We start from the raw sequence: 21,458 nt of genomic DNA, 5'->3' as shown, positions 1-21,458 counted from the left end.
GGCCCCACTGACACCCCGATTCCAGACTTCCAGAACTGTGAGAGAAGGAATTTGTACTCTTTCAGACCACTCAGTTCGTGGTACTTTGTTTCAGCAGGAAACAAATACACCCTCTCAAGTCCGATACATCCAGAACTGAACCCCCAGCTCCAAAACCTGTTGCGCCCACAGATGTCCCCATCTCAGTGGACGGTGGCTCTGTCATGTTGGCTCAGGGCAAACAGCTTGGCCTCGCCTGCCACGCTTCCCTCTCCCCTGTGAACAGCTGAGCCTGAGTTCAGTAACACAGCTACATGATTTTCTTAATCCTGTGATGCCCTGTGTCACATTTTCTGCTTTACTCCTGCCACGTAGTTTTCTGGGGGCCTCAAGGGCAGGGATGATTGATCACATCACTGGCCACTGGTGATTGATTTAACCTCCAATGGCTCTCCCCTCCCTGGGAATGAAACCGGAAGTGCCAGCTCTCTAGTCTCAGGGTTTGTTCCCCATCCTTAGGGCCTTTCCAAAAGCCAGCTCATTGGCATAACTCAGGGCTGCCAGGAAGGGGCTTTTTCTGAATAACAAAAGACCTTTATCACTCTTGTTGCTGAGGAACTTCCAAGGGTTTCAGGAGCCCTATGCCCGGAGTGGGAATGAAGATCAAATATAGATTTCTTTGTATAAATATGTATTTGTTCATATAAGTCACAACATCACACAGGGGTGATGGGAAACCCAGCAAGGTCCAGAACCTCACCCATCGTTTAAGTAAAGTTCCAAAACGCTGTGTGTCGAGCCTGAGGCTGCTGTCCTGCCAGCAGACAGAGTCCCAGCTGACCTGATAATCCATGTGACTCACAGGGCCCTGAGTCCTCAGCCCGGTTTCCATGTCCTGGATTTAAATGGTTCCTGAAGGCAAGATGAGCTTTCAAAGTTGCTTGGGTGAAAATAGTAGAGAGATGAAGAAGAAAGGGGAAAAAGAACAACAGAATTCCTTCATGGGGCAAATCAGGAAATTTCGAACCTTTAAAAGAAGTGTGTGAGACAATCAGATAAGACACATCAGCCCCGCCCCCCCCAAAGATACCCGATTGCATAACGGTGAGAAATACTTTTTCTCAGTCATTGAAAGTCACAAGTAATAAAAGCTGCAGATCCTGCACAAGGACGCCATGCTGCTTTTACAAGCCTTTCCAGGGTCTCGCTGGGAGACAGTCCAGCAGGACGCGTGTGGAAAGGCCAGGCCTCCTGGCAGCCCGGGCTCCCAGCTAGCGCTCCACATACTGGAGGCTGCTGCACAGCCAGTCACGGGCAAGGCAAACAGGACTCCTGTCCTGGGGATAATGGCTCCGGTGACCAGGGACTTTCTCTGCAAACATTTCCTCGGGGTGGAATTCCACCCACCGCCTCCGCATCACAGCAGGATCCGGTCCCCTTACACACCCCCGTCCTCACTTCTGCCACACTGCACGTCGTGCCCCCTTGCAGAGGCAGGCGACACAAAACAAAGTCACACCAAAACACAGACGGCTTTCTTTGACACAGAGGACTTCTAAGTGCCCAGGCATTCGGCACCAGCAGACTTCTCCAGCTGTTTCAGCAGAAATCAGCTTTCAAGAAGATTCAATTCGGAGTCATGGCTTGGCCAAGCTGGTCCCCACCCCGGCTCTTCCTAGAGCATATGATTAGAGGAGAGAGATGGCCCCATAAACGAGGCAGCCGCAGAGTTGGGCAAGGAATGGATTTCCAGGGAGCAGTAAAGCCTCTGAGCTGGGCTTCAGGTAACGAACGTCTGAGCTGCAAACAAGCCGACAGTTTTTTCTGTGTGATGACCTGGAAACAGACATTTCTCACGCTGACTTCTTGCCAGGGCCACAGCTTCCCTTTTGCAAGTCCTAGTCTCAACCACAACGGGAAAAAAAATGCAGTTTGTCCTATAAATTTTACAGGATCCACCCTGAAGCCAGTGACATGTGAAGGCTCAGAGCGCACGCAGGCTCCTCCTGGCCACCTCACCCTGCTCCACACACACAATATCACCTGCTGAGTCTTTACCCTGGGGATTTCCAACATCATCTCCTGCCTCCTCGGGTTCCACTCCAGGCAGACACAACAGTCCAACCCTGGAGGACATCGTTCAGCCCCATAAAGGGACACTGAAAATACATAAAATACATACATAGTCTCGAATTCAGGAAATGTTTTGCACTTTCGAAACCCAACTGAAAATGACTCAGAAGCGTGTAAGGAGCAGCATCCTCACTTGACAACAAGAAATGCAGAAATGCTGGGGCGGGGGGGGGTGGTGGTGGTGGAAGCCCCACTTCCTCCCCAACACCAAGCAGCCCACAGAGCCAAGAACCCAGCAGCGAAGTACGAAGTGCCTACCTGCCTGTCCTCAAAAGCTGCCCATGATCCAAACCATAAGACCTACAGAGGTTTGGAATCACAGGAGTTGATGGGACAGATTTACTGTCCACTTTTTAAAAACAGCAAAACCCAAACACTCTTCCTGGAGCTACTGCTTCTTCACAGCCGAGCATCAGTGGGCTTGCCTCGTCTCAATTCTTGCCTTTCTCTCCACAGTCTGCTGACAGGCGGCTTCTGCCTCACCCCTCCAGGGCCGGCCAAGCCCACCAAGGACCTCCGTGCTTTTAACCCATGGTCACTTGCGAACTCTCTGCTATGTGGTCTGGCCTGCACGCAGCACTGGCCACCACTGACCAGTCCCTCCTGGAAGCTTCAGAAGCTCCTGGTTTTCCCGTCACGGCCCCTCCTTCTCAGTCTCAGTTGCAGACACCTCCTTCCTCTAACTGTGCTCTTGGAAACACCTAAAAGGCTGTTCCTGAGAATCCCGCGTCCCCAGCCTGATGTATCATTTCCACACTGGAGCCTTTCTTCTCCAGAGAACACCCCAGCACAGGGCACCGCCGTGAGAGCAGGGTGGGGTGGGGGGACCATGGAGTTCATGGGCCTCATCCATGCAGTACCTTGGACAGCGCCCAGGGCAGCTGCCGAGTAAAGGGGAAAGCTGGGACTCAGAGACTTGCACCGAATGTGGATTAACAGGAGAGACGCATGTTCCAGGGAAACAGAATGTGTTTATTCACTTATAAAAGCAACCTGCACAGCACACCAACCAATTATACTCATAACTTGGAGACGGCAAAAGACCTTAGATGATCGCTTCTGGAGGACAAGAAGGACAATGTGTGGAAATTCTATTATCCTTCAAACGCAGACTTTCTTCTTTGAAAGATGCCTCTTTGATAATACTCTCCAATTCCAGCAGTCCCACTCAAATTTGCAGAACGAGGTTTTATAAAATAATCACGAAACGAGGACAGCCATTACACACAAATTACTAGTGAGTGGGAACCAGATACCTTTCAGAGATGAACAGCCGTATCTCCGTGTCAGGAGGGCAGTCCTGTCTTCATGTCACCATGGCTCTTCACTTTGCTGAGCAGTGACAGAGCGCGCGGCATCTGGGACCAAGTGGCGGTCCACCGCGCCCGAGCCTGTGCGGGGCAGTCCTTCTCCTGCCCTGCCTCTCTGCTCCCTCATCTAGGAAGCAGGTAACTGACCTACATGCAACTTTCAGCGGGAGGCAGGGAAACCTGAGGTCAGCTGCTGACAAAAACTCCGTAACAATCCCAGTGGCTGATTCTGGAGCAGTTCGAATCTAAGAGATTCTCCAGGAAAATTCCTTCAGGAACGTTCTTGGGGACGGTCAGGCCTTCACCACCATGCCTTGCTCTGCCTGGACAAAGCTGACTTGTTTTTAAAGTGGCCCGCCTTGTGGGGTTTCACGTTCCTCGCTTTGTTTTGACACAATTGGAAGCCACCTCTCACGCTGTCTGCCAGGCAGCAGAGGGTAAGTACAAACCACACACACTGCTGTCCTTGAGACCCAGGCTGTCTCACACCCTCCAAAGGCCTTTCATCTTCAGCCCTGATTCACTCTTCTCCCCTGACAGTCGTGCCCTGAGTTTTGGCCCCTTGGTCGCCTGATATCTCTTCCTGGCCTCTCATTTCTCCAAATTGCACATCTGTCCTCTCAATGAGCTTGTAAGTTGCTCGAGAGCAAACCATTTTTTCTTAGTCTCTTCAGGACTGTCTCCATTAACGACTGCCTCTAACAGGAATTGGCTGATCACCATAAGGTGGGAAAGAAGCAGGCACGAGCCCCGCCCAGGCGTGGAAAGCTGACAAAGGCGGCCAACCTGCCAAGAAGCCGGAGTTCACCCAGCCAAACTCCTGCTACGGCTGCGCACAGACTTCATTTAGCTTTTCTAGACTTGGCGAGGGTGGCTACCCTAACTTCCCAGCTGCGGTCTCCAACAGTCACAGGCTTCCTCTTAGATATCCAAAGCTAACCAGAGTTAGGAGGGAGGGGATGAGCAGGGTGCCCCCCACGTGCCTGGTGCTCACTCCAGCTGTGGGGGCTCTCCCAGCATCCAGGGCAGGCCTGAAGGGCCAGGGAGTCAGCACTCGCTCCTGGGAACAGCCCTGAACCCCCCCCCCCGACACGACAGCTGATGGATGAAGGCTTCCACCTCCTCGATCCCCAGGTGGATGGCCCTGCGCTGCCTCCCAGGAGGCCCCAAATGAGGCCCTGAATTAGCCTTCTCCTCCTTGCTGCCTCACTGCTCCGTCCCCACCAGTGTCTCAGGGTAGAGAGGAACAAGGGAAGGCTGGCTCACACAGACCTTGCCTCATGCCCCGCAGAGTCCAACATCCCTCAAACAAGCTACCACACCACAGCCCCGCCACCCAGTTGACACTTAGTGCACACCTCCCACCGTCCCTCCTGAACTCTGCATTGGGCAACAGCCCCACAGAAAGCCACTTGCTAATTGCTGGAATAAGGTAAAAGGTTGTATGAAAGGGCAGCACTGTTTAGGCATCCAGTCAGGGACAGCAGCCTGAGATGTCTCAGATACCACTGCCTCTTCTTCAGCAGGTTAATAGATAGGAAAATTAGCAGATCATTTAAATAACAGCTCGTTTAACACAACGATTCCTAATTACATTAGCAGCCCATCTGCTGAAGTCTGCTGGCAAGCAGAGCCCCCAGCAGCGGGGTCCTCCCCGGCCCAGCTGCACGGGGCTGTCTGCCCACAGCTACCACATGTGATGCAGGCACTGATCCTGCTAATCAGGTTTGCTCAGTGCTTCGACGGTGGAAATGAATCTCATTTACTTAAACACGTCTTGTTGAAGGAAGTGAAAATAATTGCCACGCGCCATTTCTCCACGTTCTAAAATTAAGGTTGTTTTTATAGAGAAGGAAGGAAAAAAATCATTTTGCAAGGGCTCCCCTTAACCCAAACAGCTGTTACAGAAGTCAGCGACACCGTTCAGGGGCGGGGTGGGGTGTGTGTGCGTGTGTGTGTGTGTGTGTGAGTGCGTGTGCGTGTGCGTGTGCGCGTGCATGTGTGCACATGGGCTTCCCTCTTACAGACGGGGCTCTTACTAGAAAAACACAGTCCAGAGACCCGCAGATTCCTTGGCTCCTGGGAAGACCGCAACTGCCAAGCGGCTGCTGGAGAGAGGACGGGCACCAGCTTGGCTGCCTGACCCGAACGTGGTGACGGCTCTCCTGAACGCTTAGGGCTTGGCAGGTTAGGACTGGCCGGGGAGGCTGGGGGTGTAGGAGGGCTGGTGTGGGTGTCTCTGTTTTAGAAGACTAGAAGTCACCCTGAAATCAGTCCTTCTGGACATGGGAGCTGCCACTGCCTTTGCAGCTGACGCCTGTCACTGGGGTAGCAGGCCAGTGACTGGAGGTAGGGGCGGCCCCCGTCTGAGCTGTCGAACTTTTCAAACAACCCATCCCTCTTAGGATGAACAGAGAGGCTGGATCTCTGAGGTGGGGGAGGCTTTATCACAGACCCACGGCCGATGCCCTTAAATGTGCCGTGACCATGTCTCTTCACAGGAGGCTGGTTTCAAGTTCATTTCCTACCTGTGGCCCCAGGACACACCCTGTACTTTCTCCAAAGCAGAGCAGCATGAAAAAATAAAGGTTTTCGCGTCTGTTAGACCTGGATTTGAACTTGGGCTTAGCCTCCTATCTGCTGTGGAACCCTAGGTAAAGCACCATTTCTGAGCCTCGGTGTAAGGGAGGGTGATCCCTAAGGCGGGACCACAAAGAGTGCCACTTCAAGGGGCCCAGGAGATGATGTATGTGTGATGCACCCGAAGTGGTGCCTGGCACCTCGGGGTGGCTCAATTTCTCAGACAGGGCCAATGCGACGTTTTCTTCTCGCTGTGGGGCTGACATCTCAAATACCTCACTGCGCCAAACACGACACGCATCAGATTCCCCAGCAGACTTTCACTGCAAGTCTCCGCACTGCAGCTAGTCTGGACGCAGCCCAGAAGTGACGTGCACACGCTCCAGAATGGACACTGTGTATTTAGCGGTCAGCCCCCTGGTGCACAGCGGATGGTCCTGTGGCAGGTGATGGACGTGACCGCGTGTCAGTAGCACCGGCAGCAGCTGGGACTAGGCAGGGATCCGCCCAGGGGTGCTCAGATCCAAGGCCACAAATGCTGTTTTCACTAGGCTGGCCTTTTCTTCCTCGCCCTGGTGAGCGGCTCCCTCACCCCCAATGCCCAAGCTCCCTCGTTCCCTTCCCATGCTCTCTGCCTCCACTTGCAGGAGTCTGTGTGTCCTATCAATCTACTTCCAGAATATTCCTGAAGCTGGCTGTGTTCCTCTCTCTCCCCTTCCACCTCCTTGGATCACCCCAGTGATCTTCGTGTGGCTAGCTCTGAGTGCAGTGCCTGGCACAGTGAGTGCTCAGTAAAGGTTGTTGAATGAATGAGTAAATGAATGGTGCCCAACATCACTGAGGCCATCCTGTCCCAAGAGACTCAAGTCCAGTCACTGTCAGCTTTCTGGCTGGCTTTTCTCAGGGTCCAAGCCTTTCCGGGGTTTTGGTGAGTTCCAAGGTCTCCCAAGCGCAGAGTCTCCTAAGCTCTGAGGACAATTTTGAACAGTGTGGTAACGGCACCAGAGAGCACCTGAGAAAGAAGAGAAGACCGTCCTCTAAACCCACCGCCTGATGAAGCTGAATCTGTAAACTCTCCAGCTCTGGGTCACATCCTCACAAGTGAGTACCAACCCTGGGCTTTTTCACGTAATAGTCGGAAGCTCCAGGCATCCGTTTAGGCTGCTGGGAATCAGAGGCGACACCCGCACACAAGTCTAGGTGTGACCACGCAGCCGGGCTGCTCCTGGACCAGCAGAGGCAGGGTCAGAACCCATGCCACTTCACCCCTGGGCTCAGAGCTGAGTCCCTGGCATCACACGTGAAGAAGGCGCCTGGTTGTTTGCCAAGAGGCCACACGGGGTGGCACTGTCTCCAGGGATCACAACAGCCAGCGCCTGGTTCTCTGCCTCTTGGACGGAGAAGCCAAGGATGGACTGAGAGGGGAGCCACTGTAAGCCGCCTCACGTCCACCAAGCTTCTGGAAGTGAGAGTCGGAAGCCAGAAAGTCCCTGTAAGTTTACAAGGGGATATTCAGAGACAGGTGGGCTGGATGCTTCTATCTGCTTTGCCAGCCCCTCCGTCTCTGGAGGCAAACTCGGGAGGAGGGTAGGGATGGGGAGAAAGAGTGCAAGGGACAGCTTTTCTATGGAGGATGCCAAGGCCCCAGGGACCTCCCTGGCTGCAGAGCTTTCCTCAGCCTCTGAGGCTACACAATCTACCTGCTGGCAGAATGCAGCCCCACTGATTGAAGAGTGAAAGTGGATACTTAAACAGACGAGGCTTGGGAGTCACAAGGCTGGACCTCATCACTGCCAATAAAACGAATGATCCTTTTTCCCACTGAAAGGAAAGTGCAAGCTGAATTGCTTCTCAGAAAACACTACTGAAAAAGGACAGAAGCAGGCCTGCCTCACATTCTGATGATGGGGCGGGGAGGGGCCAAGTAGGGAAGTGTCAGTCAACAGAGCGGTAAGCTAAACTTTTCCTCCCCAAAGGGTTAACTAAGGCTGCCCCCCAAAGCCCATCACACATCTCCAGGGATTTGAGAAGACATCATTTTAGTTAGAAATTGGTTCTTTCTGCACATTTTCCAAAGGACTTTAAATAGATTCTCATCAAAGGTGTAATGTCTTAACTCTTAAGACATTTCTGGAGTTTCATGAAATTTTTCCTTTTGCTCGAGTTGGTAACTGCAAATAGAAAGTCATTTCAGATCTGAAATTTCAGAAAAAAAAAAAAAGACACAGGATTAACTTCATCCTAACCCCCAACTTTCAAACATTGTTAGAATTTTCAGTAATATTAAAAAAAACAACAAAGAGACAGCATGCAGTCGCTGGAGCAACAGGTAAGATTTTCAAATTACTATTATTATAAAATGGTTACTCCTCGGTATGATTCCAGGTATTCAAACTCATTTTGTAACGGTAGTAAAACACGCATAACGTGAAATTTACCATCTTAACCAACTTTTAGTGCACAGTTCGGCAGCATTAAGATGCTCACATCGTTGTGCTGATATCACCACCATCCAGCTCCAGAACTCTCCATCATCTCAAGCAGACACTCTACCCACTAAACAGCTAACTCCCTGTTTCCCGCTCCCCCGCTCCCGGAAACCACCTTTCTACTTTGTCTCTGTTAATTTGACTCCTCTCGGGACCTCTCTTAGGTGGAATCCAGTATTTGTCCTTTTGCGACTGGCGTATTTCACTTAGCATAATGTCCTCAAGGTTCATGCATGTTGTGGCATGAGTCAGAATGTCCTTCCCTTTTAAGGTTGAATAATATTCCATTGTATGCATAGTCCACTTTTTTTTTGGCCATTTATCCATCAATGGACACTTGGGTTACTTCCACCCTTTGGCTATTGTGAATAATGCAGCTGTGAACAGAGGTATATAAGTATCTCTTTGAAATCCTGTTTGGATTCTCTTGGGAAGATTCAGTTTTCAATAAATACTTGGTAAGCATCTACCACGTGCCTGGGCCATGGAGACAGAAGGGGCCCCTCATGGAATTCACCACCTCACGTCCAGACCACAGATTGGCCTTTTCTTCAATGATAGTTTTCAGTCTCTGTTGAATTGGCTATAGGACTAAGTCACAAGTAACCATAACTTATTTGAGGTTTTCCTTCTGAATTAAAAGTTTAATTTCTAAGCCCTTTCCCACACCAATCAACACACTGAAAAGTAACTCCCTATGTTTACGATGATGTTTGTCAAGGTTCTATAATCGATTTTAATACTGTGTAAACACAAAAGGATGAGGAAAGTAAATTTCCTAAAGGGTGATGGACTGCCAGTTACACAGCCCATGACTGTGGATGGAGCACATAGATGGCTAAATCATGACCTCACTGTATGTGACACTGACCCGCCAAAGGCCTTGTGAGGTTAGTCTACTGGAGTTTATTTGAAATAAACTCCGCGCACATGTAGGGAAAATACACGTACAACACTATCATTAAGTGCTTTGAAAGCAGAAAATGTGATTTAAGCCCTAAGTACCACGAGGGTGCAGACACCTTCTGACGCAGCGATGGCTGCACGTGGCCGTGTCGCTGGTGATGACTGATGACCTAACACATCCGCATGCATCTCCGTGTGGAGGCTGTGACCTCGCCTTCACAGCGACCTCTTCTTAAATCTAAAATGGTATCTCCATGTTACAGAACCTCTTCACAGACTCATCCGGTCCACCCAAACTTGGAAAGTAAGACACAAAAAAGCCATTGTTTTCAGATCTGCTACCCTTTTCAGCCCAGCCATTTACGAAACAGGCTATTTCTGTGTGGTCTGTAAAGACTTTGATGTTTTTTTCTTATTAAACACATGAGGGAAAAAAAGTTTTTAATAGGCGTATAGCGATCAAAGATATCATTCTCTGCTGAAAAGATTTTTAAAGGCCTTCCAAGTAAATTCCTCTTAGGAAAGACATTAACTCTCCGCTGATCTCCACATATTTACGGTGTCCAGGTATGTTGAAAGTATGCTAACCCAGGAGAGAAATGACAGAGGCGTCCTCTGTGGTGCCCGTGCCAGCACAATACAGATGTTTTCCTAATTAGGGTGTAGAACCGTCACACAGAAATCTTCCAGAACATTTCAGAGATGGGAAAAACTAAGACAAAACTGCAACTTATTAACCTTGGCAAAATCTCCACCACACACATGAGAGCTCTTGTGTAACATCATTAAATACGACCATGGACCGACACAAAGTAGAGGCAGCTCCACCTCCTCCCAAGTCCAACCTCTTCCATGGGCACTGGACCCAGCCCACCACCCTCTCAGGACACCACAGCCCCAAATGCCCCGTCTCCCCTCTGCGTCATCAGTTTTCCCTCCTCTACCAGCACCCCCCCACCTGCTGACAAGCAGGTTGTTACATTTCCCATCTTAAGAAAGACAAGGTGCAAGTTTCTTCATCCCACGTCTTCCTCCCACCCCGGCCCCTTTTCTCTGCACTCCTGTTACAATAAAGCCCCTAAAAGAGTTGACTGCTCTCAGTCTCCAAATCCTCCCTTGTTCGCACCTGAACTCACCACCCCTGTGGAAACAGCTCTGCTCTACGCCAACCATGATCCTCGTGCCTGAGCTGACCATCAGCTGACCTGCTGTGGGATTTGGTACTGATGACAACTGGGCTTCCAGCCATACCTCCTTCTAGCCTCCTCTCATTTGATTCCTCCTCCCCTCCCCGACCTCGGAGCTTTGGGGTATCTCAGCAAACTCGTCCTTGGAGCCCACCACCTCCTCTGTCTAGACCCACCCCACGGGGACTGCATCCAGTCTCACGACTTTCCATGTCTCCCCTGCACAAGGGGCTCTCAGATTTAAACCTCTTGCTTGAACATGCATTCAGCTGCTACTGGCCACCCACCTTGGATGTTACAAAAGTTATCTCAGTTTGGCTTTTCCAAAACTAAACTCCTAATTTACCTAGTGAACCATGTAATATTTGTCAACAGAATGCCACCCCTCTTTTTCCTTACCTCCTCTCCCACAACTCACCCACTACACTCCTGACTAGAGATGCCTTGGGGTTCCTCCAAAGGCAAGCACACACTCTTCCCAAGCAGCGCCTTTGCACTGGCTGTTCCTTCTGCCGGGAACACCCTTCCCCACACCCCTCACTCCCTCTTTCTTTACATCTCAGATCCCTGTCAGCAGCACCTTCCCCGGCCACCCTACAGAAGTAAGTACCACTTCCCCCTCCCAGCGTGACTGCTCCCACGTTTTAGTGTCGTAACATCTACCGCCATCCAATACATATATTCACTTGATTTGTCCATCTTTCCATAATAAAAGGTAAGATATGAGGAGGCTGGACCCTGTGTCCCTGCAGCTCACTGCTGCATCCTCCACGCCCAGAACAGGGCCAGGCAAGCAAGTGCACACCGACTAATGGCTGGGGGCGTTTAGTCACACGTGAACTACAGAAACTGCCTTAACAAAATGGTGACCAACCTCAGCCACTGGACTAGATTTTTGTTAAATACAAAAACTGAAGAACCGAAATGAACCTTAGAGGTCACTGTTTTGTCACTGGAATCACTTCTAGGAATTAAAACAACATATGAAATCTCCAGTGCAAAGAATGGAGTCTGGAGTTCACACACTTCACAAGGTCCCAGGTGGCTAATGACCAGCCAGGAATGGGGGCCACGGATGCGGACCAGCCTCCCCGTAATGAGGCACTGCTGTCAGGACCGCCCTGATGGGCAGCCACCTTTCCGCCCGACGCCGCAGTGATGGGAGGCTCACTGCCCTGTGCCCTCGCTTGTCAGAGGCTCAGGGCAGTGATTCTGGAATGTGCTTCCTTTCTGAGGTTAATTCAGCAAATATTTTTGAGGACCTCCCCTGTGCCAGGCGTGGTACACCATCCTGGGATGGAGGGTTAGCAAGAGGGACTTGGTGCCTGTCCTCGGGGAGCTTCCAGTCGGCTAAATAGTCCCCCGTTCCCACTGCTTCCCGGCGGACCCAGCCTGCCCTCTGCAGCAGCGCCCCGTGAGGCAGCTGATGGGCTCTCTGAAGGGTGGGAGGGTGTGCCCTCCACAGAGCCGATGGCGCCCCTCCCCTGGCGGGGGGTGGGGGGAGGGGCGGGATGTGCATCTCTCTGGAATCTTCCAAGAATTGGTCATGTGACATGACCTCCTGCTCCCTCCCCACCACAGTAGCTTCTCAGAGTCCCATTTACAGTAAACATCCCGGGGGAGGGCAGAGCTCAGGGGTAGAGCGCGCGCTTAGCACGGATGAGGTGCTGGGTTCAATCCCCAGTGCCTCTGGTAAAAGAAGTATATAAATCAAAAAACTGAATTCCCTCTCCCCCCCAAAGTGAAAAATTAACGACGTCCAATAAAATTTGAAAATAATGAATTAAACAGAATACATACCCAGCCTTCATACCACCTTCCAACAATCCACCGATCAATCATCTAATTATCGATGTCCAAACACGGCAACTAAACGCTGCCCGCGCCCTGGTGCACACACCCAGCGCTGACTTGCGGTCACACCGCCCACTCTGCAAAAAGTCTGTGAAAACAATCACAGTGAAAACTACTGCACGACTTCACAACCCCCTAAAACACTAGAAACTAGAGAGAAGCCAGCGTCGCGCAAAGAAGGGCCCTGCCCGTGGTATGGCCTTCTCAGCTCTCCCGCACACCTGCTCTGCCCGGCCAGGGCCTCTAACCGTCAGCATCCGGCCCAAGTCTTAAAATCATCAAGGTTTCATCGCTGACAATAATCCTAAAAAATGCTGGGCTTGCAAGTTTGGAAGACACTGATTGCTGTTTGAAACTGCCAAAATTAACTCAAACTTGAGCTCCTCCGCTGATAAAATAGATCCCCTTCAGAAGTGAGTGTAAGAAACAAACTATGGTTACGGGTGGGGAAGGGGGGAGGGGCAAACTAGGAGTTTGGGGTTAGCAGATACACACTCCTACTATGTACAAAATAGATAAACAAGGACCTACTGTACAGCACAGGGAACCATATTCAATGTCTTGTAATACCCTGTAGTGGAAAAGAATCTGAAAAAACTTATATGTATGTGTATGTATAACTGAATCACTTTGCTGTCCACCTGAAACTGACATTACAAATCAACTACACTTCAATATAAAATAAAATTTAAAAAAATGAGTGTAAGACTTTGGGGAAAAAAATTTCCCTGCACAGTTTCCTGAGCTCTGATTTACCCGCAGAGCCTTGCAGCCTCACCAGAGCGTTAATATGCTCCTAACAAGAGCACCCGTTACACCTCTTGGTTTCCGGACCAAATGGAGATTTGAGTTGCTCCGTCTTAAATCTTCTCTCCCCAGAGGAGGCTGCCAGGTCTGAGATCAATGAACTTGCCCAGACAGAGGTGAGACCGTAAGAGTCACAGCCGAAAGCCTCAGACTCTTAAGTGCCAGGTTTTGTACAAAACATCCCAATTCTTATTGTTTCAAGCGCTCAGAAGGGCAGGCAGCTAGATGGTCTTGGCCTTTGGAAAACTGGCAGTGAAAGAAGCCATAATTTTCTAATTTACCTGAATGTCACGATTTTGCCCCAAGTGGATGTGTCTTGATTTGTGAAAAACAAACTTAACTCTATTAACTGTGTTTCTCTTAAGTCTACCTTCAGTGGGGTAAGAACTGAATGGTTCCTGGCACACGGTGGGGGGTGTCCGGTGTGTTGCTGTCATGTTAACATTCATATATTGAAGAACAAAAGACTTAAGACGAGAATTTTTTGTGGCCCAGAAAATAAGGCTAGGCAGGTTCTTACAGCAGAGGGACAGTTCCATCCCAGATGACCTGCCCCGCCTCCTGCCAACACAGAATGTTGGGTGATATGCGATGGGAGGGGCGGGGGGCCTTGGACACTGGAAACTGATGGAATCTGAGTTGGTTGGGCGGCCATATGCATTCTTCCCCTCATCAGACCTCAGAAATTCATTTTCTCAGTTCTGGGGGCTGGAGGTTCTAGATGCCAGAAGGGTTGGTTTCTTGGCCCCCCCTGGTGTCTCCATGTGTGTTCTCATCAAGGACACTGGTCAGATGGGATTAGGGCCACCCTCATGGCCTCACTTTAACTTCATTCCTCTTTAAAGGTCCCATCTCCAAATGTGGTCACATTCTGCAATCCTGGGGATCGGGGTTTCAACATACGGATTTGGGGGACACAATTCAACCCATAAAAGGGGCCGGGCCAGTGCGGTGCAGGGACAAGGCCCTGAGATCCTGTCAATCACAGCTTCCATCTGAGACCCTGTAGACACGCAAACATGGTTGTCCAAATCCAGAGCTGGAGGAGATGGCGGTGAAATGTGCTAGACACTCACCCGAGGACCAAACACACTGACTCAGCTCGGCAACACGCAGTTTCTCTCAGATCAAACCAGGCCCACGGTTCCTCACAAGGTTCCTGAATTCTCACAGATGAGTGATGCTGGAGGTCTGAGAATGAACTGCCCCAGCAAGGAAAATATTTCTGAGCGCTCAGACCCGTGCATGTGTGCACCCAGCACTTATGTGCTAAGAGGCAGCTTGGTGAACTGGTTCAGAGCATGTGACCTGGGACCAGCAGACCCGTTTTCAAATCCTGGCTCTGTCTGCATGCAGTGTGCTGCCTCAGGGATGTCACTGTCTGTGCCTCTGCTCACTCATCTGTAAAATGGGGAGAGTGAGTGGTAACCTTTCATCTTCCTTAATGTCCATCAGTAGCTCCAGCAAACTAACCAGACGGGACAACTTATCTTGAGTTTGTTATTTTTCTCAAACAGCTGAAACTCTCTGGAAGACTTTTACCCAGGTAGAAAATTCAGCTTAAGGGTTCAAAACTGTCTTCACAGGTAACAAACTGGTATCATTTTTGGTAGAAAACAAAGAATGACGGAAACATGTAAAGATACCATCTTCAAAAGACTTTCCATACACAGGAGTTCCTGTTGCAAAGCTGTGTTTCCCACTCAGTGTTAAAAGATCCCCTTAAAGGGCACGCTTTAATTATATCTAGTATTTTTTCAGTATCTACGAAGTAGCGTGATGCAGCCATCCACCTGTAATCGCAGTAAGTCAGCAAATCTGGACCTGGGGCTTTCTGGGAAATAAAAGCACATAAGTCACTGTCAGAGGCCTTGTTTTTAAAAACAAACCAGACCGATGATGTGCCAAAGCCTGAAGACCGTGGTGGCGGCTGGAAGAGAGAGGGAGCATGTGTGGGAGCAGAGGCTGCGCTCGCTCGGCTGCAGCACCTGCCCAACCTTGGAGACGTCTGACCTGGACACGCTCGAGCGAAACGTACCTGCACACGCTGGATCTACTTTCTTGAACACACGCTGTCCCGTCTTTCCTCCACCTTGCTGTCCTCACTTGAAGGTTTTAAGACCGTCCTCATCTGTCTGCAGCTGCCTTGAGTGGCTTGGTGCAGACGTGCCATGGTTCACTCACTGAGTCCACATTCCATGAGCATTTGGGTTGTTTCCAATCACTTGCTATTACAAGTAGCATTACAAAGAATAGCGCTGTGAATTGCTTTTCATGTTTTTTGCCCAATATAACTTTAATGTAAATTCCTAGGAGTGGATTTCTGAGTCAAAGGATAAATGCATATAAATTTGCCTAGACATTTCCAAACTCTTCTCTGTAGCCTTTGTACGATGGGATAACATTTTAATAGAACTTTCTCTTGTCATACAAATGCCTTCAAATGAGCTCTGTAGATTGCTCTTCCCCTTCTTTGAATGAAACCTTGGGCAAAGCTATATTTTTCCAATAGCTTTGGGGCAGTACATTTATTTTTAGGTATTGTGTAAGTCCAGTCCTACTTAACATCGAAGCTTCTATCTGGCATCCAGTATAACGAGCCTACCTTAGGATCAGCGCTACAGAGGGGAAGGGAGGTGTGGTCGGATTTAATTCTGTCTCCCCACCTTAACCACAATGATGCCTCTGATTTCTCCAGGACTGGAAGAGGGGGACTGGAGAGGGAAGGGGCAGGAATGTGCTTATTTGACTTGTGGTTGGTAGACTCTGGAATGTCTATGTGCTAAACCTTCCTCTTGTGGGGTGTGCAGTGGGCTCCTCAGAGCCACTGTCCTCCCTCCCCCACCATGGACGGCTCCCACCTGCAGCTTCCTGATGTGGGCAGAACCACTGCTGGCCAGCTGGCCACTTGCCACTCCCCCCTTAGTTTCCAGCACCTGACAGCCCATCCCAGAGGTCAATAGACTTTTCCCACAAAGAGCCAGGTAGTCAGTATCTTAGGCTTTGGCAATATGGTGACCATCTCACACACTCAATTCCACCACCGTGGTATGAAACAGCCACGGACGACCTGTGAACAAACACAATGGCTGTGTTCCAATTAAACCTTATTTACAAAACAGGGAGATCTGGCCCATGGAGCTTAGACTGCTGACTCCTGGTCTACCCTGTACAAACTCCCTCTGGTTGTCCTCTCCTGTGGGGTTCCTTCTGTGGTGACCAAAGTCTAGGTTCCTGTATCCAGGACATACCTTATCCACTGGAAATAAGCACCTGGCCCAAAACAGCAACAAAGACAACAGTGACAGGACTTTTACACTTGCCCTTCTCTTCTCAGGAGGGTTCAAGGATAGGAAAATAAGGGCAAATTGCCTTGGACTATTTTTAAACTACTATTAAGCTATTACTTTTTCCCAAAGGCAGGATGATAATGTAATAGAGAAGAACAAATCAGACTCCATAGCAGATCTGTTCCTTTGACTTTAACCCTGTGCCCTGTTTCTGATAAAGTCGCTATTTCTTGTCCTGACACCTCGTCTCCTGATTTACTGGCCTGTTGTGTGGCGAGCAGGACGAGTTTAGACTCAGTAATACATCATTTGGAATGTTTTTGGCTGCAAGTAAAACATAAAACTAGATTTAGAGTGGTTCAAATGAGAAAGGATTTATTTTTCTCCACATCAAGAAGTCTCTAGAGACAGATGGTATCAGATCAACATCTCAAGGAAAGTCAGTGTCAGCTCCCTGCTGCTCCCCTGACCTCTCTTTCAAGGTCAGAATTTGGCTGCCCTGGTTGAAGGCCTTGCATTTTCGTCAAAGGCAGGAAGGAGGAGAAGTTATAATCCCAGCCATACCTGCCAGTTTTATCAGGCAAACATAAGCTTCCCCTGAAATCTCCCAGGAGAACCCCATTTAGGTCCCCTAGCCCATGGTTAGCTATGCCCTTAATCACAAAGGAAGTTTCAGTGAAATGATTCAGGCGAGAGAGAAGTGAGTTGGGAAGGTGTGTGAGCTTGATCAGCTAACTGAAAATACCCACACAGGCCAGGTAACAGAATCCTCACCATTGTCATGTTTCAAAAACTAGAGACAGACATAAGTAATGAAAATATACTCCACACCCTGCCTACACACAGAGAAGGTCCAACATCTGAACAGGAGGTCCAAAAGAGCACAATTACTAGAAAATTTCTTGAAACTGAGCATCATGAAACCCCAGACTGAAAAGACTCACCAAGCATCCAGCCTAAGAACAACAAAAAAGACATCACCATGAAAGTTCAGAATACCAGGTCTAATAATTTCACATTCACAGTATCTCATACATAGTTCATACACAGTTCGTATAGAAAAATTAGAGACCAGAATTTCATCAGGCTGACCAACAGCATCAAGGCAGTAAGACTATGTAAAAATAGCTTCAAGACTCTGAAAGTACTTTATACAGAAAACCCTAACGTCTCCACCAAAAATCTAGTAGAACTAATAAATGAACTCAGCAGGTTGCAGGATACAAGATTAATATATAGATATCTGTGCTTTCCTGTACACTAATAATGAACCATCAGACAGAGAAAATAAAAAAAAAAATCCCCCCTTCTAAAGTCAATCAAAATGAATAAAATACCTAGGAATCAACTTAACCAAGGAACGGAAAGACCTGTACTCTGAAACTATAAGACACTGATGAAGGAAAGTGAAAATGATACAAAGATATCGAAAGATACCCCATGCTCTTGGATTGTAAGAATCGATATTGTTAAAATGGCCACACTACCCAAGGCAATCTACAGACTTACCGCAACCCCTATCAAAATACCCATGTCATTTTTCACAGAACTAGAACAAATAATCCTAAAATTCTTATGGAACCACAAAAGACCCTAAATTGCCAAAGCAATCTTGAGAAAAGAGAACAAAGCTGGAAGTATCACCCTCTCAGACTTCAGACTATATTGCAAAGTTACAGTAATCAACATAGCACGGTGCTGGTACAGGAACAGACTCATAGCTCAACACAATAGAATACAGCGCCCAGGAATAACCCCCATACCTGTGGTCAATTAATCTATGACAAAGGAGGCAAGAACATACAATGGAGAAAAGACAGTCTCTTCAAGTGGTGCTCAGAAAGCTGGACAGCTACCTGTGAATGAGATTAGAACATTCTCTCACACCATATACAAAAGTAAACTCAAAGTGGCTTAAATACTTAAATATAAGAACTGAAACCATAAAACTTCAAGAAGAGAACACAGGCAGAACACTCCTTGAAATAAATCATAGTGATTTTTTTTGGATCTGTCTCCTGAGGTAAAAGAAGTAAAAGCAAAAATAAACTAATAGGACCTAATTAAACTTAGAAGTTTTTGCACAGCAAATGAAACCACTGACAAAAAAGAAAGGACAACCCTTGGAATGCGAGAAAATATTTGCAAATGATACGATCAATAAGGGATTAATATCCAAAATATATAAAATGCTCCTACAATTCAATACCAAAAACAACCTAGTCAAAAGATGGAAAGACTTGAATAGGCATTTTTCCAAGGAAGACATACAGATGGCTGATAGGAAAAGATGCTCAACATTGACAATTAATTAAAAATGTGGATTAAATGAGGTATCACTTTACAACTGTCAGAATGGCTATCATCAAAAAATCTACAAATAACAAACTGGTAAGGATGTAGAGAAAAGGAAACCATCTTACACTGTTGATGGGAACGTAACTTGGTGCAGTCACTATGGAAAACAGTATGAAGGTTCTTCAAAAAATAAAAATAGAACCATCATATGAGCCATACAATCCTAGGTATATATCCAAAGGAAAAAACCCCCGTAATTTGAAAAGGTACAAAAGGAACCCCAACGTTCATTGCAGCATTATTTACAATAGCCAAGATATGGAAGCAACCCAAGTGTCCATCAACAGACGAATGGATAAAGAAGATATGGTGTATACACACGCACACACACACACGCGTAATGTAGTATTACTCAACCATGTAAAAAAGAATGAAATTCTGCCATTTGCAGCAATGAAGATGGAACTGGAGAATATTACGTTTAGTGAAATAAATCAGAAAAAGACAAACACTATATGATATCCTTATAGATTAAATGTGAAATCTAAAAAATAAACGAATGTATATAACAAAAGAGGGAAGGGGGAGGGGATTAAGAGATACAAACTACTGTGTATAAAATAGATAAGCAACAGGACATGTTGCATAGCACAGGGAATTATAGCCATTATCTTGTAATAAGTTTAAATGGAGTATAACCTGTAAAAATACTGAATCACTACGCTGTACACCTGAAACTAATGTAATATTGTAACTCAACTACACTCCAATCTAAAAAAGACTCTGAGGGATACATGAAGGTGCTTTTGGCCAGAGGACCCAGGAGTGCCGGTTTCCATGTCTACACTCACTCTTAGGTGGGGATCCGAGGTGGTGCAGACCTAAGGAACTGCAGGCAATGAGAAAGAGGGCACCAGTGACTACTGGCTGTGTGACCCCCCAGGAACCCCCTGCAGAGCTCTGGTGAAGCTGGTTTGGAGTATGAGGCTCAGATTTGAGGTTCAGCAGGTCCCTGCTTCCCTCGAGGTCTGGACACAAATACTGGGAGTTTTCAGTCCTCTGTTCAACCTCATGGCTCATAAACCCAGGACCATGAGGCAGGTGTTCACAGAGACAGGGATGAACAGGCTCCAAGTGCAGCACCTGCTCAGATGTGGAGGGGAAGGCGGGGACTCCACCTCTACAAACAGCCCAGCCCAGTGGGCACTGCAGTGTCTCCTATTTGGGGGTTCAAGCAAGAAGAGGGGGGAGAAGTCACCCACGTCCCACAGGGTGAATGCGCCAAACTGTACATACACTTACTGATCAAAGGACGATAAAAAATATTTCATCTGTGCTTGAAATCTGTGCATACTGAAGAGCTGAGCTAGATAGTAACGCCTCACGCATGCTGGAGCTATGGTAGCCACGCTTTGATGAACATGGTTATGGGTTCAATTACCTGAAGTGTCCGTGCTTCGGGAACTTGACAGTCTTGTGACCTTGGCTGCACAGCTCTTCCACATCACAAGGTGCCAGCCATTCCAAAGGTTCTGAAAATCCTTATGTTCAGAGCATTCGATCTTCAAAGGAGGTTTTGTGGTTGTTTTTAACCTCAAACAAAATCTCCCTTTGCCCCCCGCCCCTAACCATTTTCTCTCAGTGCCTGCACCTCCCATCTTCCTCTTCCAGAAAAAAGTTCAAAGTGCGCACAGCCATGAGAGGCTCACTCGGGACTGACTCACAGAGGCTTTCGGAAGTTAGATTCTGGAACGCCCTAGGAAGTTGGGATTTTAAAGCAGAGCTGTGAAACCCTGTTTTGGGACTCCTGGACTAAAATGATGCTCTCAAATGCATTCAGTGGTAGAGAGTAATCATTCTTTTATTCTTCAGATATTAGCCTAGCCTGTGCCAGCCATGGTTCCAGACAGAAGGATGCCATGGGCAACAATTCCGTACTCGTGACCCCGAAGCCTCCTGGGACTCTGCCTGCTGGCTTCCCTGGGCCTCACCCAGGACGGACAGGAGTGGATGATAAATGCCCAGCTCCCTTGTCCTACAGCTGGGACAGCTGAGCCCAGGCACTATTCCCTCTCAGAGATCTCAGGGGATGGAGCCCACTGCTCACACCCGTAACCTCTCTGTCATCCACACTTCCCCTCCTGTCACTGCCCCATCGCCGCACAAGATTCCTGGGACCACCTCCCAAGGCAACCGCCAACTCGCATCCTCATCTAAGTCTGTTTCTGGGGGAGCCCAACCCAGGATACAAGTCTAAGCCGTCTCCTGCACCCCACCTTCCCAGGCACCCTGACTTTAATTTTCCTAATTCAGAAACTCTCCCGGATTTTACTCCCCTCCCCTGACCCCTCACAGTCTGCACAGACATGGCCAATAAGCGTGGGGCATGAAGTGTTCACCCTTTGCAAGGCCTTTGTTCCGATAAATCTCATGTCAAAGCACAATTTTCAAAGGAGTTGCTCCGAAAACCGGGCATGTCAGAGCCGATCTCCGCAGCCCCTGGTGCTGGCGCTGTGTGCCCTCCGGGCTGCAGCCTTCACCTGCCTGGCTTCATCCCGGAGCACGGGGCCCCCAGCTGCTCAAGGGAGGTCTTTCCCTCCTGCTACTCACAGCTCAAACCGCACC

General features: G+C 48.6%; 1 protein-coding gene across 2 annotated transcripts in view; it reads right to left on the bottom strand.

The window, feature by feature from the left end:
• Positions 1 to 21,458, bottom strand: part of BACE2 (beta-secretase 2) — a 75,514-nt gene that overhangs the window by 44,085 nt on the left and 9,971 nt on the right. The window contains exon 1 of one of the 2 annotated variants that reach the window (XM_072969427.1): positions 12,385 to 12,441. The exons of the other annotated variant lie outside the window; for it this stretch is intronic. Coding sequence (XP_072825528.1) covers positions 12,385 to 12,426 — 42 coding nt within the window. The 5' untranslated portion in view covers positions 12,427 to 12,441. Of the gene's footprint in view, positions 1 to 12,384; positions 12,442 to 21,458 lie in introns of those variants that run through there. 2 annotated transcript variants of the gene reach the window in all.

Source organism: Vicugna pacos, chromosome 1 (genome assembly GCF_048564905.1).
Source record: "Vicugna pacos chromosome 1, VicPac4, whole genome shotgun sequence".
Lineage (NCBI taxonomy): Eukaryota > Metazoa > Chordata > Mammalia > Artiodactyla > Camelidae > Vicugna > Vicugna pacos.
This window is presented reverse-complemented; position numbering and strand designations above follow the sequence as displayed.